This window comes from Rhineura floridana, chromosome 16 (assembly GCF_030035675.1).
Source record: "Rhineura floridana isolate rRhiFlo1 chromosome 16, rRhiFlo1.hap2, whole genome shotgun sequence".
Lineage (NCBI taxonomy): Eukaryota > Metazoa > Chordata > Lepidosauria > Squamata > Rhineuridae > Rhineura > Rhineura floridana.
Window position 1 is genome coordinate 34,350,510 of NC_084495.1, and position 12,504 is coordinate 34,363,013.

The window sequence follows — 12,504 nt, forward strand, 5'->3', positions numbered from 1 at the left end:
ACCAAGATGAAGGAGGTGTGAAAATTGGAGGGAGAAATATCAATAAATTAAGATATGCAGACAATACCATACTACTAGCAGAAACCAGTAATGATTTGAAACAAATGCTGATGAAAGTTAAAGAGGAAAGCACAAAAGCAGGACTACAGCTGAATGTCAAGAAGACTAAAGTAATGACAACAGAAGAGTTATGTAACTTAAAGTTGACAACGAGGACATTGAACTTGTTAAGGATTATCAATACCTTGGCACAGTCATTAACCACTGGAGACCATAGTCAAGAAACCAGAAGAAGGCTAGGACTGGGGAGGGCAGCTGTGAGAGAACTAGAAAAGATCCTCAAATGCAAAGATGTATCACTGAACACTAAAGTCAGGATCATTCAGACCATGGTATTCCCGATCTCTATGTATGAATGTGAAAGCTGGACAGTGAAAAAAGTGGGTAAGAGAAAAATCAACTCATTTGAAATGTGGTGTTGGAGGAGAGCTTTGCGCATACCATGGACTGTGAAAAAGACAAATAATTGGGTGTCAGAACAAATTAAACCAGAACTATAACTAGAAGCTAAAGTGATGAAACTGGGGTTATCATACTTTGGACACATAATGAGAAGACCTGATTCACTAGAAAAGACAATAATGCTGGGAAAAACAGCAGGGAGTAGAAAAAGAGGAAGGCCAAACAAGAGATGGATTGATTCCATAAAGGAAGCCACAGACCTGAACTTACAAGATGTGAACAGGGTGGTTCGTGACAGATGCTCTTGGAGGTCTCTGATTCATAGGGTCACCATAAGTCGTAATCAACCTGAAGGCCCATAACAACAACAACAACAACACAAGACAGCAGGACAGCAGTGAGTGTGGCCACTCCACACTGTCAAGACACATACAGCCCCCCTCCTCCTCAGCAGACCCAATAAAGGAGGTATCACCCTCACTCTTGATCTGAGTATCGGGGAGGGGGCAATTTGCATCCCCACCAGGGCACTGGGCTCTGCCCACCGAGCACTGCACTTACTTAATACTGCTGCCACCAAGATTGACAGAATAATTTGCTCACGGTGCTGGATCAGACCACTGAAACCTGTCCCCTGCCACATAATGTTAGGTTGCTTGATCCAGAACACAGAGCTTTAAAAAAATCTTCCTTCTGATTTGAGAAGCCTTACAAGATGCCCCTCCATTCGTGTTTTGCTGCCAATGCCTTTCCTACTACCTGCAGAGCTATGCTGTTGAAAGCAACATAGAAAAGCACAGGCCCGATCAAGCTCAACTGCAAGGAAAAGAGCTAACTTTTCAGTTCCAACAAGTCTCCTCCCCTCCCGGCAAACAACATTCAATATGTTTACAAGGAACTTCAGGGCCACCTAATGGCGGGAAAAAAGATTGCAGTGATCGTGGACAAAGCAACGTATCTCCCTATTTTCAAGCATCTCAAATTGTTTCCCACTGGTATCTTCAGACTTTACATGACAGAGAAAAGAAATACAGACACACATATATGTATAGAAGTTCAACCATTTTTTGAGCATGGCAATCACACTCTACCTCCCTATGAAAATAAACACTGGAGAATGAGGGAAGGACAAAAATAAGGCAATGAAAAAAACATGCCCCCTTGTGACATGCATTACCGAAACCCTTTATCATAAGCCATGCAGTTGTGCAAATTCAACAAGTATATCCTTTACACAGGTTCACGCAGGAGAAAGCATCACCTGCCACTGTGCTTCAAAAACAGTGTGACATTTTAACAGATGCAGCGTCCAGTATGACAGGGAAAGCTGAAAACATATATGGATAAAGAACAATGCCAGACCGTAAAACACAAGCAGAATCGAGGTTAGAGTGGATTGGCACAAAGACAACTTCCTGATTTGCGCTCCTGCTGGGAGGAAGGGCGGGATATAAACCCAATAATAAATAAATAAATAAATTTTGGTCTGTCTTAGTTTATACTACCAATTAGCATCCCACCGCTGAACAGAGCAGGTAGCTAAAAGGAGCCCCATTAAAACAGTCTCTGCCTCTATACTGGTGTGTCGTGACGTGGCAAATGCCCAGCGTTACCTTTTGGGTTCCACGCGAGCTGCCACCAGGCGAGCCCCGAGCCAGTTCTCATTCTTTCCACTATGGTATGTGATTGTAATATCAACGTGGTTGAAGAGGTAGTAGGTATTTTTCTTGTTGAACTCAGACTGGGAGAAAAATTGATACACCATTAGATGATTCAAAGTCTTTCTTTTTTTCCGCAACAGGTACTTGCCACTGGTGGTAGCGACAGCGTAGCTGCATTTAATACTGTAAAGTGGAATGCAACAAGCGCAAAATTAAGAGTAAACTGTAACGGTTGCATCCTCTGACAGAAGAAATATGTCAATTAACAAAGCAGGGAAGTCATCTGCTGTGAGTTTCTGCCCCGTTCTAAATCTGCTTTAGAGGGCTGGGGGGGAGACCCTCCAAAGCAGTTGTAAGGGAGTGTGGTGGAACTTGGCAAAAATTGCCACCCCACTCCCACCCCGCACATATAGCAGCTCTCCAAGTCAACGCTATCTTTCTTAGCTTTTGGTGATTATTCAGTTATGCATTGTTACACAATGTTTATGAGAAAAAAATAATTTTGACAGATTTTTTCTTGTTTTGTTTTTTGATAAGTTATACTGAAGATGTTTATGGTGTGACTCCACAAATCACAGGTGGGGAAATGGGATGTTTTTGACAGATGGGTAGGGTCGGGTACCTGTCAATCACCTAACATTATATGACATCAGGCAATTCAAAGTTCGAGCTGTGGAAGCAGGCGTAGTTTTATCTCCAGTCTTAGCGCTGAGCATCACAGTGCAAAGATCAGAGGTAACAGACCTCTGCGCCTGACGTCACATGACAGGACAGACTAATTAAGCTCGTTCCATGTTTCTGCCACAAATAACTAATAAAAAGATTATGTTTGTGTTGCATCCCATTCTGTAAATAATAATATCACAATAACGAGGGGACAATCCTGATACATACTGAAGTCACCTGAAATTTCACAATTGGTTTCCACAGAAACTGGACTGAATAAATCCCCAAACAAGTCTCTAAAGAGAAGAAAACTCCCAAGGAATCAAGGCTGTGATCCTATACCTACATACATGGGAGCAAGTCCCAGTTGAATGCTGCAGGGCTTATAATCACACCGAAAGACTCCGCAAAGTTCATTATGTTTTGCCTCTATCTGGCCCAACATCCCCTAATAACAGCCAGGATCCAAAGATGCAACTCGTCCCCTCCCCGGTCATCCAACTGATCATTTGATGCATAGAGAGGGGACAATAACCAGCATCATGCCCCTGCATGGACCAGCAGGAGGGTCTAGGTATATGTGTCCATGTGTGTGTGAGAGAGAGCATGTGTGCAAGAACATGGGGTGGCCACAGGCCATGCTAGAGGGTTGGCTAAGGATGGATGTTAACATTTGTTAATTTTGGCACTGAAATACATTCCCACATCTTTACTGTCCAACTGTCTACTGGGGGGTAATCTTTTTCCAGTGTGAAGTACTTTTTGATGTTCCATCTAACGTAATCCCAAGGGAATAAGGCACGGGACGGTGAATTTTCCCAGCCCCCGTTCAAATAGTTTAGGTTAGCCTTTGCCAAGCTAGTGCCCTCCAAATGTTTCAGACATCAGCTGTGCTATTTCGGGCTGATGGGAGCTATAGTCAAAAACGTCAGAAAGGGACAAGACTGGCAACAGCTGGTTTAGGTTGTATCCTGGGATCAACTTAGAACCGGGATACCTTTCGATAGTTTCATCCCTCAAATACCCATTCCTCACATAACCACCCAATCACTGCATTCTGCAGCAGAGGGCATCCCAAAGATACCAACTTATCAGGAAGCCAGCTCTGCATGATGTTGGGTCTTTAGTATGGTGGCACCCACCCTTGCAGCATTTACTATCAGTTTCCTAAATCTCAGCTTGTCATGTCATCTGAATCAGGAACTATGGTTTATCCCTAGCTATGGACAGTTTCAAAACAAGCTAACCATCTCGCTAAACTGTGGTTTATCGTGACACACAAACACAGCCATTCCCAGGCCATAAGAACGTAAGAGCAGCCCTGCTAAATCAGACCAAAAGCCCATCTAGTCCAGCATCCTGTTCTCACAGTGGGCAACCAGATGCCTATATGAATCCTGCAAACAGCATATGGGCACAACAGCAGCGCTCTCCTCACTTGTGGTCCCCAGCAACTGGTATTCATAAACACTGTATCCGACACTGGAGGTAGCATAAAGCCTTTGTGAGTGGCAGCCACCGACTGCCTTATCACCCATGAGTCTGCATAATCGCCTTTTAAGGCCATCCAAGTTGGTGGCCATCATGACACCTTGCAGTAGTGAAGGGTTTGTGGTAATCATTGTTTAGACTCCAAACCATGGTTTGTGTTCCAAATGTACAAGCAAAGTGTGATTTGTGCAGTTTCCCTCTTCCCTGAGGATTCCCAGATCCTATCCCACAACACAAACAGCCTCTGAAGGAGAGCAACATCCCAAACCATGATTGTCTGTTCCAATTTAATGCGAAACCACTTTCCCAAACTGTTTTGCAAGCCAGCCTCGTGCAAAGATGTCAGATGCTTATTTAGTGCCAACTTGCAGATCATGGTTTGAAGGTCACTGTAGTTTCATATATTGTGCTAACCATGGTTTGGTGTTACACCTCAACCTTCTCAGGATTCTGAAAAACAGCAAAGGTCTATATCTAATGTCTTATCAGACAACATTAGCAAAATACACCTTGACCACTTACATTGATAATGCAGAAATCTTTAACTCGGCCATTTGAAGCAACAAAGCATCCAATTGGAAATCCTGGATTACAGTATTTTTGTTCAACTTCTACATCATAACACCAAGTCACTGGCATGTTATCAATAATCCTAAACAAGAAATAAAATTAAGCAGATCATTCTAGAGTGAGATCTAATCTACATCTTATTGGCACTTTTGCTTTTTAAGTGCATTTTAGAATTACATGTTAATTCATTCACAATCTCTTAGGACATGACTGTTAGACAATATGGAATGTGGGGAAACTTATCTTTAGAATCTGGCTAGACTGTTAATTTTTATTTCTTCACGGACTGGTGATTTCAGAGAGCATAATCACTCACCAGTGATGCTGGTAATTCAACCACATTCCCTTCTTCAAGAATTCCAGTTTTTTTTTGTCTTCTTTTTTCTCTAGGTCATAAGACCTTGTACAGAGCTTCTGGCATTTTTTTTCTTCCTTAAATGTAATCTGATATAAGCACAGAAGAAAACTTAAAACAGCTTAAAAAACTTTTTACTCCATGCTGTTAGAAACGACACACTGTACATTTATTCCAATGTACCCTTTCCTAATAATCCCCAGCCTAGCCCTTAATTTCAAAGCTGCCATTTAACATCTAAACACTTATATGAATCCTGTGCTGTTTTATTTCTGTTCAGTGCTTCTGAACAGAAATCTCTTCTCTCCCCAACCCATCCCCACCCCACCCCACTGTCTCTCCCCCCTCTCTCTCACACACTGCATTGTGTAGATTACAGCATGTAAGTAACTAAAGACAACCAAAAAAAGCAGCTGGATTTAGCCACACATACAGTCATCCAAACAGAATTGAAATGCTGCAATAACCTTGTAGGGTGATGATGCTATTCTCTCTCCAAACAAGACTTGTCCAAGGTTTTCTGAAGGCCTTTTTTCTGCTACATCTTGGCAAAAGTCAAAACTAGGAACAAACAGATAAGAAGAATGTTGTTTCCCCTTAACATTACAAACACTTATAGGTAAGTTCTAATCTAAAACAAGGATGGGGAACCTGTGGCCCTCTAGAACTCCCATGCCCCATCATCCCTGATCATTGGCCATACTGGCTGGAGCTGGGAGTCCAACGACATCAGAGGGGCCGCAGGTTCCTCATCCCTGTTCAAAATGTTTTAAATTGCATGAATTACATTCAATGTAGTCCTAATGCAGACTACAATACTATGATTATCTAACTCCTTCCCATCTCAAAACCAATTCTGCCTCACATCTTTTATCAGTGCAATCTATTCCATGGAACTTTTACAATTCAATTAGCAGTCACTTGAACACTCTGCAAATTAGACAACACGTTTCTTAAACAAACTTTTTAAGGGGGAAATGCAAACACTGGCTTAATGATATCAGGGTGTACTTACACATCATATTCATATGGCAGAACTGATTCAACTGAGTCCAATCTGTTCACAAACAGCTCAATTTGTGACTAGAAGCAAGAGAAAAACTGTTTAGACACTTTGACATTTAGTACAATAATCTGCAAAAGAATTTTTAAAAAGTTTTTGAAGAACAAGGAAAGCACTCTGCATACTTAACAGTTCTAAGGATGCTATTGCAACAGTGTAATCCTAAACATGATTACTCAGAAGTAAATCCCACTCAGCTCTCTTACTCACCAATAAGTGTACTCAGGATTTCTGCATAAGGCTGTTATTTTAAGGAGGTTTAACTGGGAGTAAATCCTATTGGAACCAATGGATCTTACATCTAACGAACATGCTTGGATCAGACAGTAAATGTAGTCATTTCTGTGTGGATTCCTGACTACTCAAGTCCAATACTTTACAATGGTGGCTAGGGAACATGCAAACCTACCATCCCTTGGGACTCACCCTGAGTCATGACCCCACTCCCGAGGCCACGCCCTCCTTGAATGTTTTTACCTGGCTGGAATATGTCCTTGAATTGTGATAATGTCTCTTGCTTGCCTTGATGGAGGGCAGAGAGATGGGTGTGTTGTGACCTCTGGCTTGTGTACAGCTGGAACATACCAGTCTATACAAAGTTAAGATTCACATCTTGTGAGAACAGGATGCTGGACTAGATGGGCCACTGGCCTGATCCAGCAGGCTCTTCTTATGTTCTTATCTGTTGTTCCACCATTTTTTTTTCTGGCCCTGCCAGAAACCAGCAGCCTACAAAGGGTTGCCCACAAGGGAATCCAGCCCTTGGGTTGAAAAAGGTCCTCCCACCTCCTTTTTTACAACCTTCTATTGGGGCATCAAGTGTTTCGCTTACTAGGAATAGCCCCACCTCCTCCCAAGGGTCCATTGTGCCTAAAACAGCATACTAATTATTCTACACTCATTATCAGCAACTGCCTAGAAGCGGTTTGAGTAAAATATTTTACATGCATACCCTACCAATCAGAGCCTATACAAGCGGAGCAAAAAGAAATATCAACCTTGGAACGATTATTTACAAACAAGAAAACACCCTTTGGTCATCCTGCAGTGCTGAAAGGTCTCCACTGTGAGTACTTCCTCCAGATACATTTCAGCTGTTTTGCATCATAAGCACAAGAATATTCAGGAAGATTCCAAACCAGCTGTTTATTTAGCATTCATGCTCATACAGTATGTCTGCGCAAAACCTGCACGGATGTTATACGATGCCACCCATTTAGTGAAGATTCATCCTGATACGTTAATGCAGAGGTAATGCAATGATGCCAGGGAGTGGTCATTATCTAGCACTTTCCAGTACAATTTTCAGAACTTTTTGTATTGAACTTCTTGTGCAGCAGGGCCCCGCTTTTCAGTGTTCCACTAATATGGTGGCACCAGCGGGGCGATCAGCTGTAGCACAGGGAGCTCCAGCCGCTTGGCAGCACTTGGCCCCTGAAGCGCACTACAGCTGATCTTCTCCTCCTCCAGAGTGATTAGACCCCCCTGCGCTACAGCTGATCCCGCCGGAGGAGCGATCAGCTGTAGCGCAGGGAAGCTGATCTTCTCCTCCTCCAGGGAAGATCAGACCTTGCCCTACAGCTGATCCAGCCAGAGGAAAAAACAGATCTTTCAAGCACGCATCTACCCACCTGAACACATAATCCCTCTCATGTAGCAATGACACATCTCAGGAAGAATTGGGACTTTATTTTGTTATAAGCTTCAACCAGGAAGTACCCATGGGAAAAACGAAGAGGGCAAAACTTGCAAAGGGGTCTTTTAAACTGTATGCCTGAGTGCAGGGATGGCTTCATTACTGCTCTTTGGAAAAGCTGAAGAGCAGGGTAAAAATGCTTCAAATAAGTAAAAAAATAACCCTGGTAAGGCAAGTCTGCATTAATATTTCCAATATTTGGGAATGGGGCTGTGAGAGGGTGGCCAGCATAAGGCCCCCTACAGAGTTCACAGCAGAAGCAAGATTTAAACCAGGGACTTCCTGATTCTTAGCTACTCTCTCTCATTTCATAGCCTAACCACTGTTGGCCATGCACTGGTAAACTCCAGATTAGATTACTGCAATGTGTTCTACCTAGGGCTGCCCTTGCAGCTGGCCTGGAAGCTACAGCTAGAACAAAATGCAGCGACTTCACTGCTCACTGGGGCAGAATATCAGCATCATATTACGCAGCTGCTGAAAGAATTATACCAACAGCTAATCAGCTGCTCAGCTACGTTCAAGGTATACCAAGCCCTATACAGCTTGGAACCAGGATACCTAAAAGATCATCGCCTAATTCTTGTATTACTTCTGGACACGTAATACTTACTCTCAGATGATCAGAAAACTCACAGGAACAAACAAATATAGCCTCTAAACTAGCCTTACAATCAAAACTGCTTTTCTGTGTTGCAGCTAAGCTATTCCCAAGTGAGTAAAGGATGGGAAAGTGGAAAGTACCCCTGTTCAGATAGTTTAGATCAGCCTTTGCCAACCTCGTACCTTCCAGAAATTTTGGACATTGGCCATGCTGATTGGGGTTGATGGGAGGTGTAATCCAAACACTTGCAGGGCACCAGATTGGCAAAGGCTGGTTTAGGTCTGTTGGTTCCTAAGGATGGGGTTGAAGAGGGTGCTGTATTGTTTTACTGTTTTATCTATACTATCTTAAAGTGAGTTTTGAATTACTCCAATTGTATATTTAAATGGTTTTATTATTGCACATAGTTTAATTGTATTTTAATGCAGATTTTTGTTTGCTTGTAATTATATGTACTGTTATACTTTGAAGCCGCCTTGAGTTCCAGTCCTTGGAAAAAGAGCAGGATGATGATGATGATGATGATGATGATAATAGGTCGCATGTTGAGACCAGCTTGGAACCAGAATACCTAAAAGATAGTTTCATCCCCATATACCCAAATGATCTGGCACAGATACAGAGCAGGTGAAAGTCAGCTGGCAAAATTTTCCTGCTAGGGAGAGAAAAGCGTTGAAGAAAATTTCCCCTTCTGAATTTCTGTCTGCTAAACAAGAGGTGACAAATCTAAGAGCCATGTTCTCTTCTGGACATCCTTTGGGCGGGGCACATGCAAGTGGTGGGCAGAGCCAGAAGCAAGAATGGGCAGAGCAATGCATGCTAATGTTACCATTGCACATTAGAGAAGTTTCTACACACACACCCATCCTTATCCTCCATCCACACAAAGGCACGATCCGAGTTCAAGGAACGTATTCCAGACAGGCAAAAACACTCAACAAGGGTGTGACACAGAGCTAGTGAGGTGTGTCGCCTGGAGAGAGTCCCAAGGACCAAACACATTATCCTGGTGGGCCACATTTGACCCGCAGGCCTAAGGTTCCCCATCCCATGCCAGAAAGGCACAAAAGCAGCAGTTATAAACAACTGGCCCCTCGAGTGGCCTCGGGCCAGTCTCAATAGCTCAGCCTAACCCATTTCACAGGGTTGCTGTGAACACATAAGGACACATTTTATGCACATCCCTATGAGTAACTGAGGGAAAACAAAAAATAAGCATGTTAGACTTGTTTTCGGAGGACGTAAGTAAGGTCACACACAGGAGGTGCCCCCTCCCAACTCAATGCAAAGGTGCTACAAAAGTGGTGCTTGTATTTTGAAGAGAGATCTGAAGGAGAGTTATATGAAGCGTCCTCCTTCAGTATGTATATGGTTTACCGCTCAGTATGGTGCACAGAAAGAGACAGGAAAGGAGATATGACAGTGAGGGTCTCCTTGAGCGAATTTAGGGCATTTTAGGGGAGAGGAAGTGACTCTTCTTGCCCTCCCCTCTCCTTTTATATTTATAGCCTTAGAAAATGTAATTAAAGAGATAGCAGTGGGAACTCTTCTCACAGCAAGATGGGGGAACAGAGGTGCAGACGGAAAAAAGCTAGATGAACCCCCCCCCGACTCAATGGGGGGGATGCTATCAAAACATTAATTGTATGCTTGAAGGAACTGTTTACTATTGTTTTTAGAGTTCGTACAAATGGTTTTATTTTTAGAAATTGCATTTTTTTGTATTTTGTTTTGTTTTCATCTTGATAGCCTCAGGTTGTGAAGCTGTTTATAAATAAAACAAACAAAACAGAGCTCATGCTTTCAACAAAGGAATTTAAGGAGGAACTGCACAAAGCATCCCCCTTATGTTTAAGTAGAGTTTTTTTACAAGAAATTTTAAGGGGAGATTTTATAACGTGCACCCTTCAATTTATGTGGGTTTTTTTTCCCAGAACAGATTTTAATGGCAGTAATATATAAGGTGCTCACTCAAGTTAAGTAGGGCTCATGTTTTGACAAGAATTTTTAAAGGGTGCTTTATGAAGTGCCCTCTAAGCATGATTTATATCTTCAAACAAGATTTTAATGCAGGAGATTATGTAGGGAGTTCCTTCCTATATGTGAAGCTATTTTTCAAAAAGAAAATATATTTTAATAAACTGTAACAAAACTAGACACCAGACAGTGTTTAATCAAATTGGTTTCACAAAACACATTTTTTTCAGATATACAAGGGTGTGGAACCTTCAACCCGTGAGCCAACTGTGGCCCACCAGGGGTCCAATTTGGCCACAAGGCCATTTCCCCCCAACCACGTCCATGTGTCAATCAAATGATGTCACCCATGATGCCAGCTGATAAGTGGGTCATCTGATGAGCAGGGATTAAATTCTGCTGAGAGAACAGGTGTGCACAACGCAAGAAAGCCTGTAAAATGAAGGCTTCTTTCTTGTGCTTCCCACAGAAACAGTGGGGAAGGAAGAAGTTTGTTTCTCCTGCCACTTTACCTATCTTGCAGGAACAGCAAAATTATGAACACAACAAATTCTTTCTGGAAGTTTTTTTTTTTTAATCCTTTTAAATTATATCATGCCAAGAATATTTTGGAAGAGCAAAATTATGAACTTTACCATTTCCCTTGTGAGGGTTAATAATGTTAGATTATATCACCTCAACAACCAAATTATCATCATAACAATGTTCGTTTGGTGGGAGGTGAATTTCCTTTTTAAATTATATCACTTCAAGAATATTTTGGAAGACCACAGTTATGAACTCTACAGTTTCCCTTGTGGGGGTTAATAGTTGTCTTTTAAACTATATCATCACAACAGCATCATTACCAGCATAACAATTTTCTTTTGGGGGGGGTGAGTTTTCTTTTTAAATTATATAATTTCAATAATATTTTGGAAGATCAAAAATTTAAACTTAATATTCTTTAGAGGGGGATTACTTTTTTAAAAAATAAGCAATCCACAATGTCACACATCACACAGGAAACAAGAAAGGAAATGAAAATGAAGAGGAATTCTTCCTCTCCCACCTCACCCCACCCAGAAAGAGCAAACAGGAGGGGGGACTTCTTCTGAGGGGGATACACATCTGGGAAAAGGGCCTTTTGGGGGGATACACCTGGGAAAAGGGGAGGGAGGCTTTGGAGGAAGGGAATACGCCTGGGTAAAAGGGAGGGGGCTTCTTGGGGGGGATACACACCTGGCCAAAGAGAAGGATTTCTTGTGTGGGGAGGGAAATACACCTGGGGAAAGGGGAGGGACTGCTGCGCCTTAAATACCTGAACCTCCCCTCCCTACTACCTTGCATCCGTCTTTCTTCCCTTCCTCGCAAAAGCTGACTGGCGCCAAGCCGGGCAGGTAGAAGGCGCCGCAAAGGGCCGCCGGGCCCCCCAGGACCAGCACCAGCGGCAGCACCAGCAGCCGGCGCGGCCTCCCCATCGTGCCTGTGGCGGCGGCTGCTTCTGCTACTGCTTCCTCTTCCTCTTCCTGAGGCCCAGCCGCTAGCCACACGAGGAAGGGGCGGGCGGGCGAGCTTCCGCGCCGGCGTCGTCACAATCGCTCAGACAGAGCGAGCGTGAGAGAGGGGCTGCCGGTCCTGCGTGCGTGCGCGCGCTTCTCCGCTCAGCGTTCCAGAGACCCACGTGACCCAAACACGGCCGAAGCGGCGGCGAGGCAGGCGGCGCCCTCTTGAGTGAGGGCAGTTTGCCCGGCCTTCCGTGCCCCGGCGAGTCGTGGGAGCATCGAGAGAAGCGGAGGAGAAAAAAGAACAGCCCTGGGCTCTTCCTCTGGAAAGAAGGATGGGATGCAAATTAAATAAATAAAAAAAGAGAGGAGGGTTTTTTTCCCCACCCCTCATTTTTTCTTTTTGCAAAAGCTGGTGAATACGGCCAAGAGAACGGAATACTTCTCCCCCCCTCCACGCTGCCGCAGACGACAC

At 43.4% G+C, this 12,504-nt stretch overlaps 1 protein-coding gene across 1 annotated transcript in view; it reads right to left on the reverse strand.

Annotated features, from left to right (window-relative positions):
- The window catches only part of LOC133371230 (transmembrane 9 superfamily member 2-like), a 47,314-nt gene extending 35,030 nt beyond the window's left edge, over window positions 1–12,284 (reverse strand). Inside the window, exons 1-6 of the mRNA XM_061598427.1 lie at window positions 11,868–12,284; window positions 6,221–6,288; window positions 5,673–5,766; window positions 5,167–5,294; window positions 4,803–4,932; window positions 2,076–2,203 (exon numbers count right to left, since the gene is read on the reverse strand). Coding sequence (XP_061454411.1) covers window positions 2,076–2,203; window positions 4,803–4,932; window positions 5,167–5,294; window positions 5,673–5,766; window positions 6,221–6,288; window positions 11,868–12,005 — 686 coding nt within the window. The 5' untranslated portion in view covers window positions 12,006–12,284. The remainder of the gene's footprint in view (window positions 1–2,075; window positions 2,204–4,802; window positions 4,933–5,166; window positions 5,295–5,672; window positions 5,767–6,220; window positions 6,289–11,867) is intronic.
- Between the last annotated feature and the right edge of the window lie 220 nt (window positions 12,285–12,504).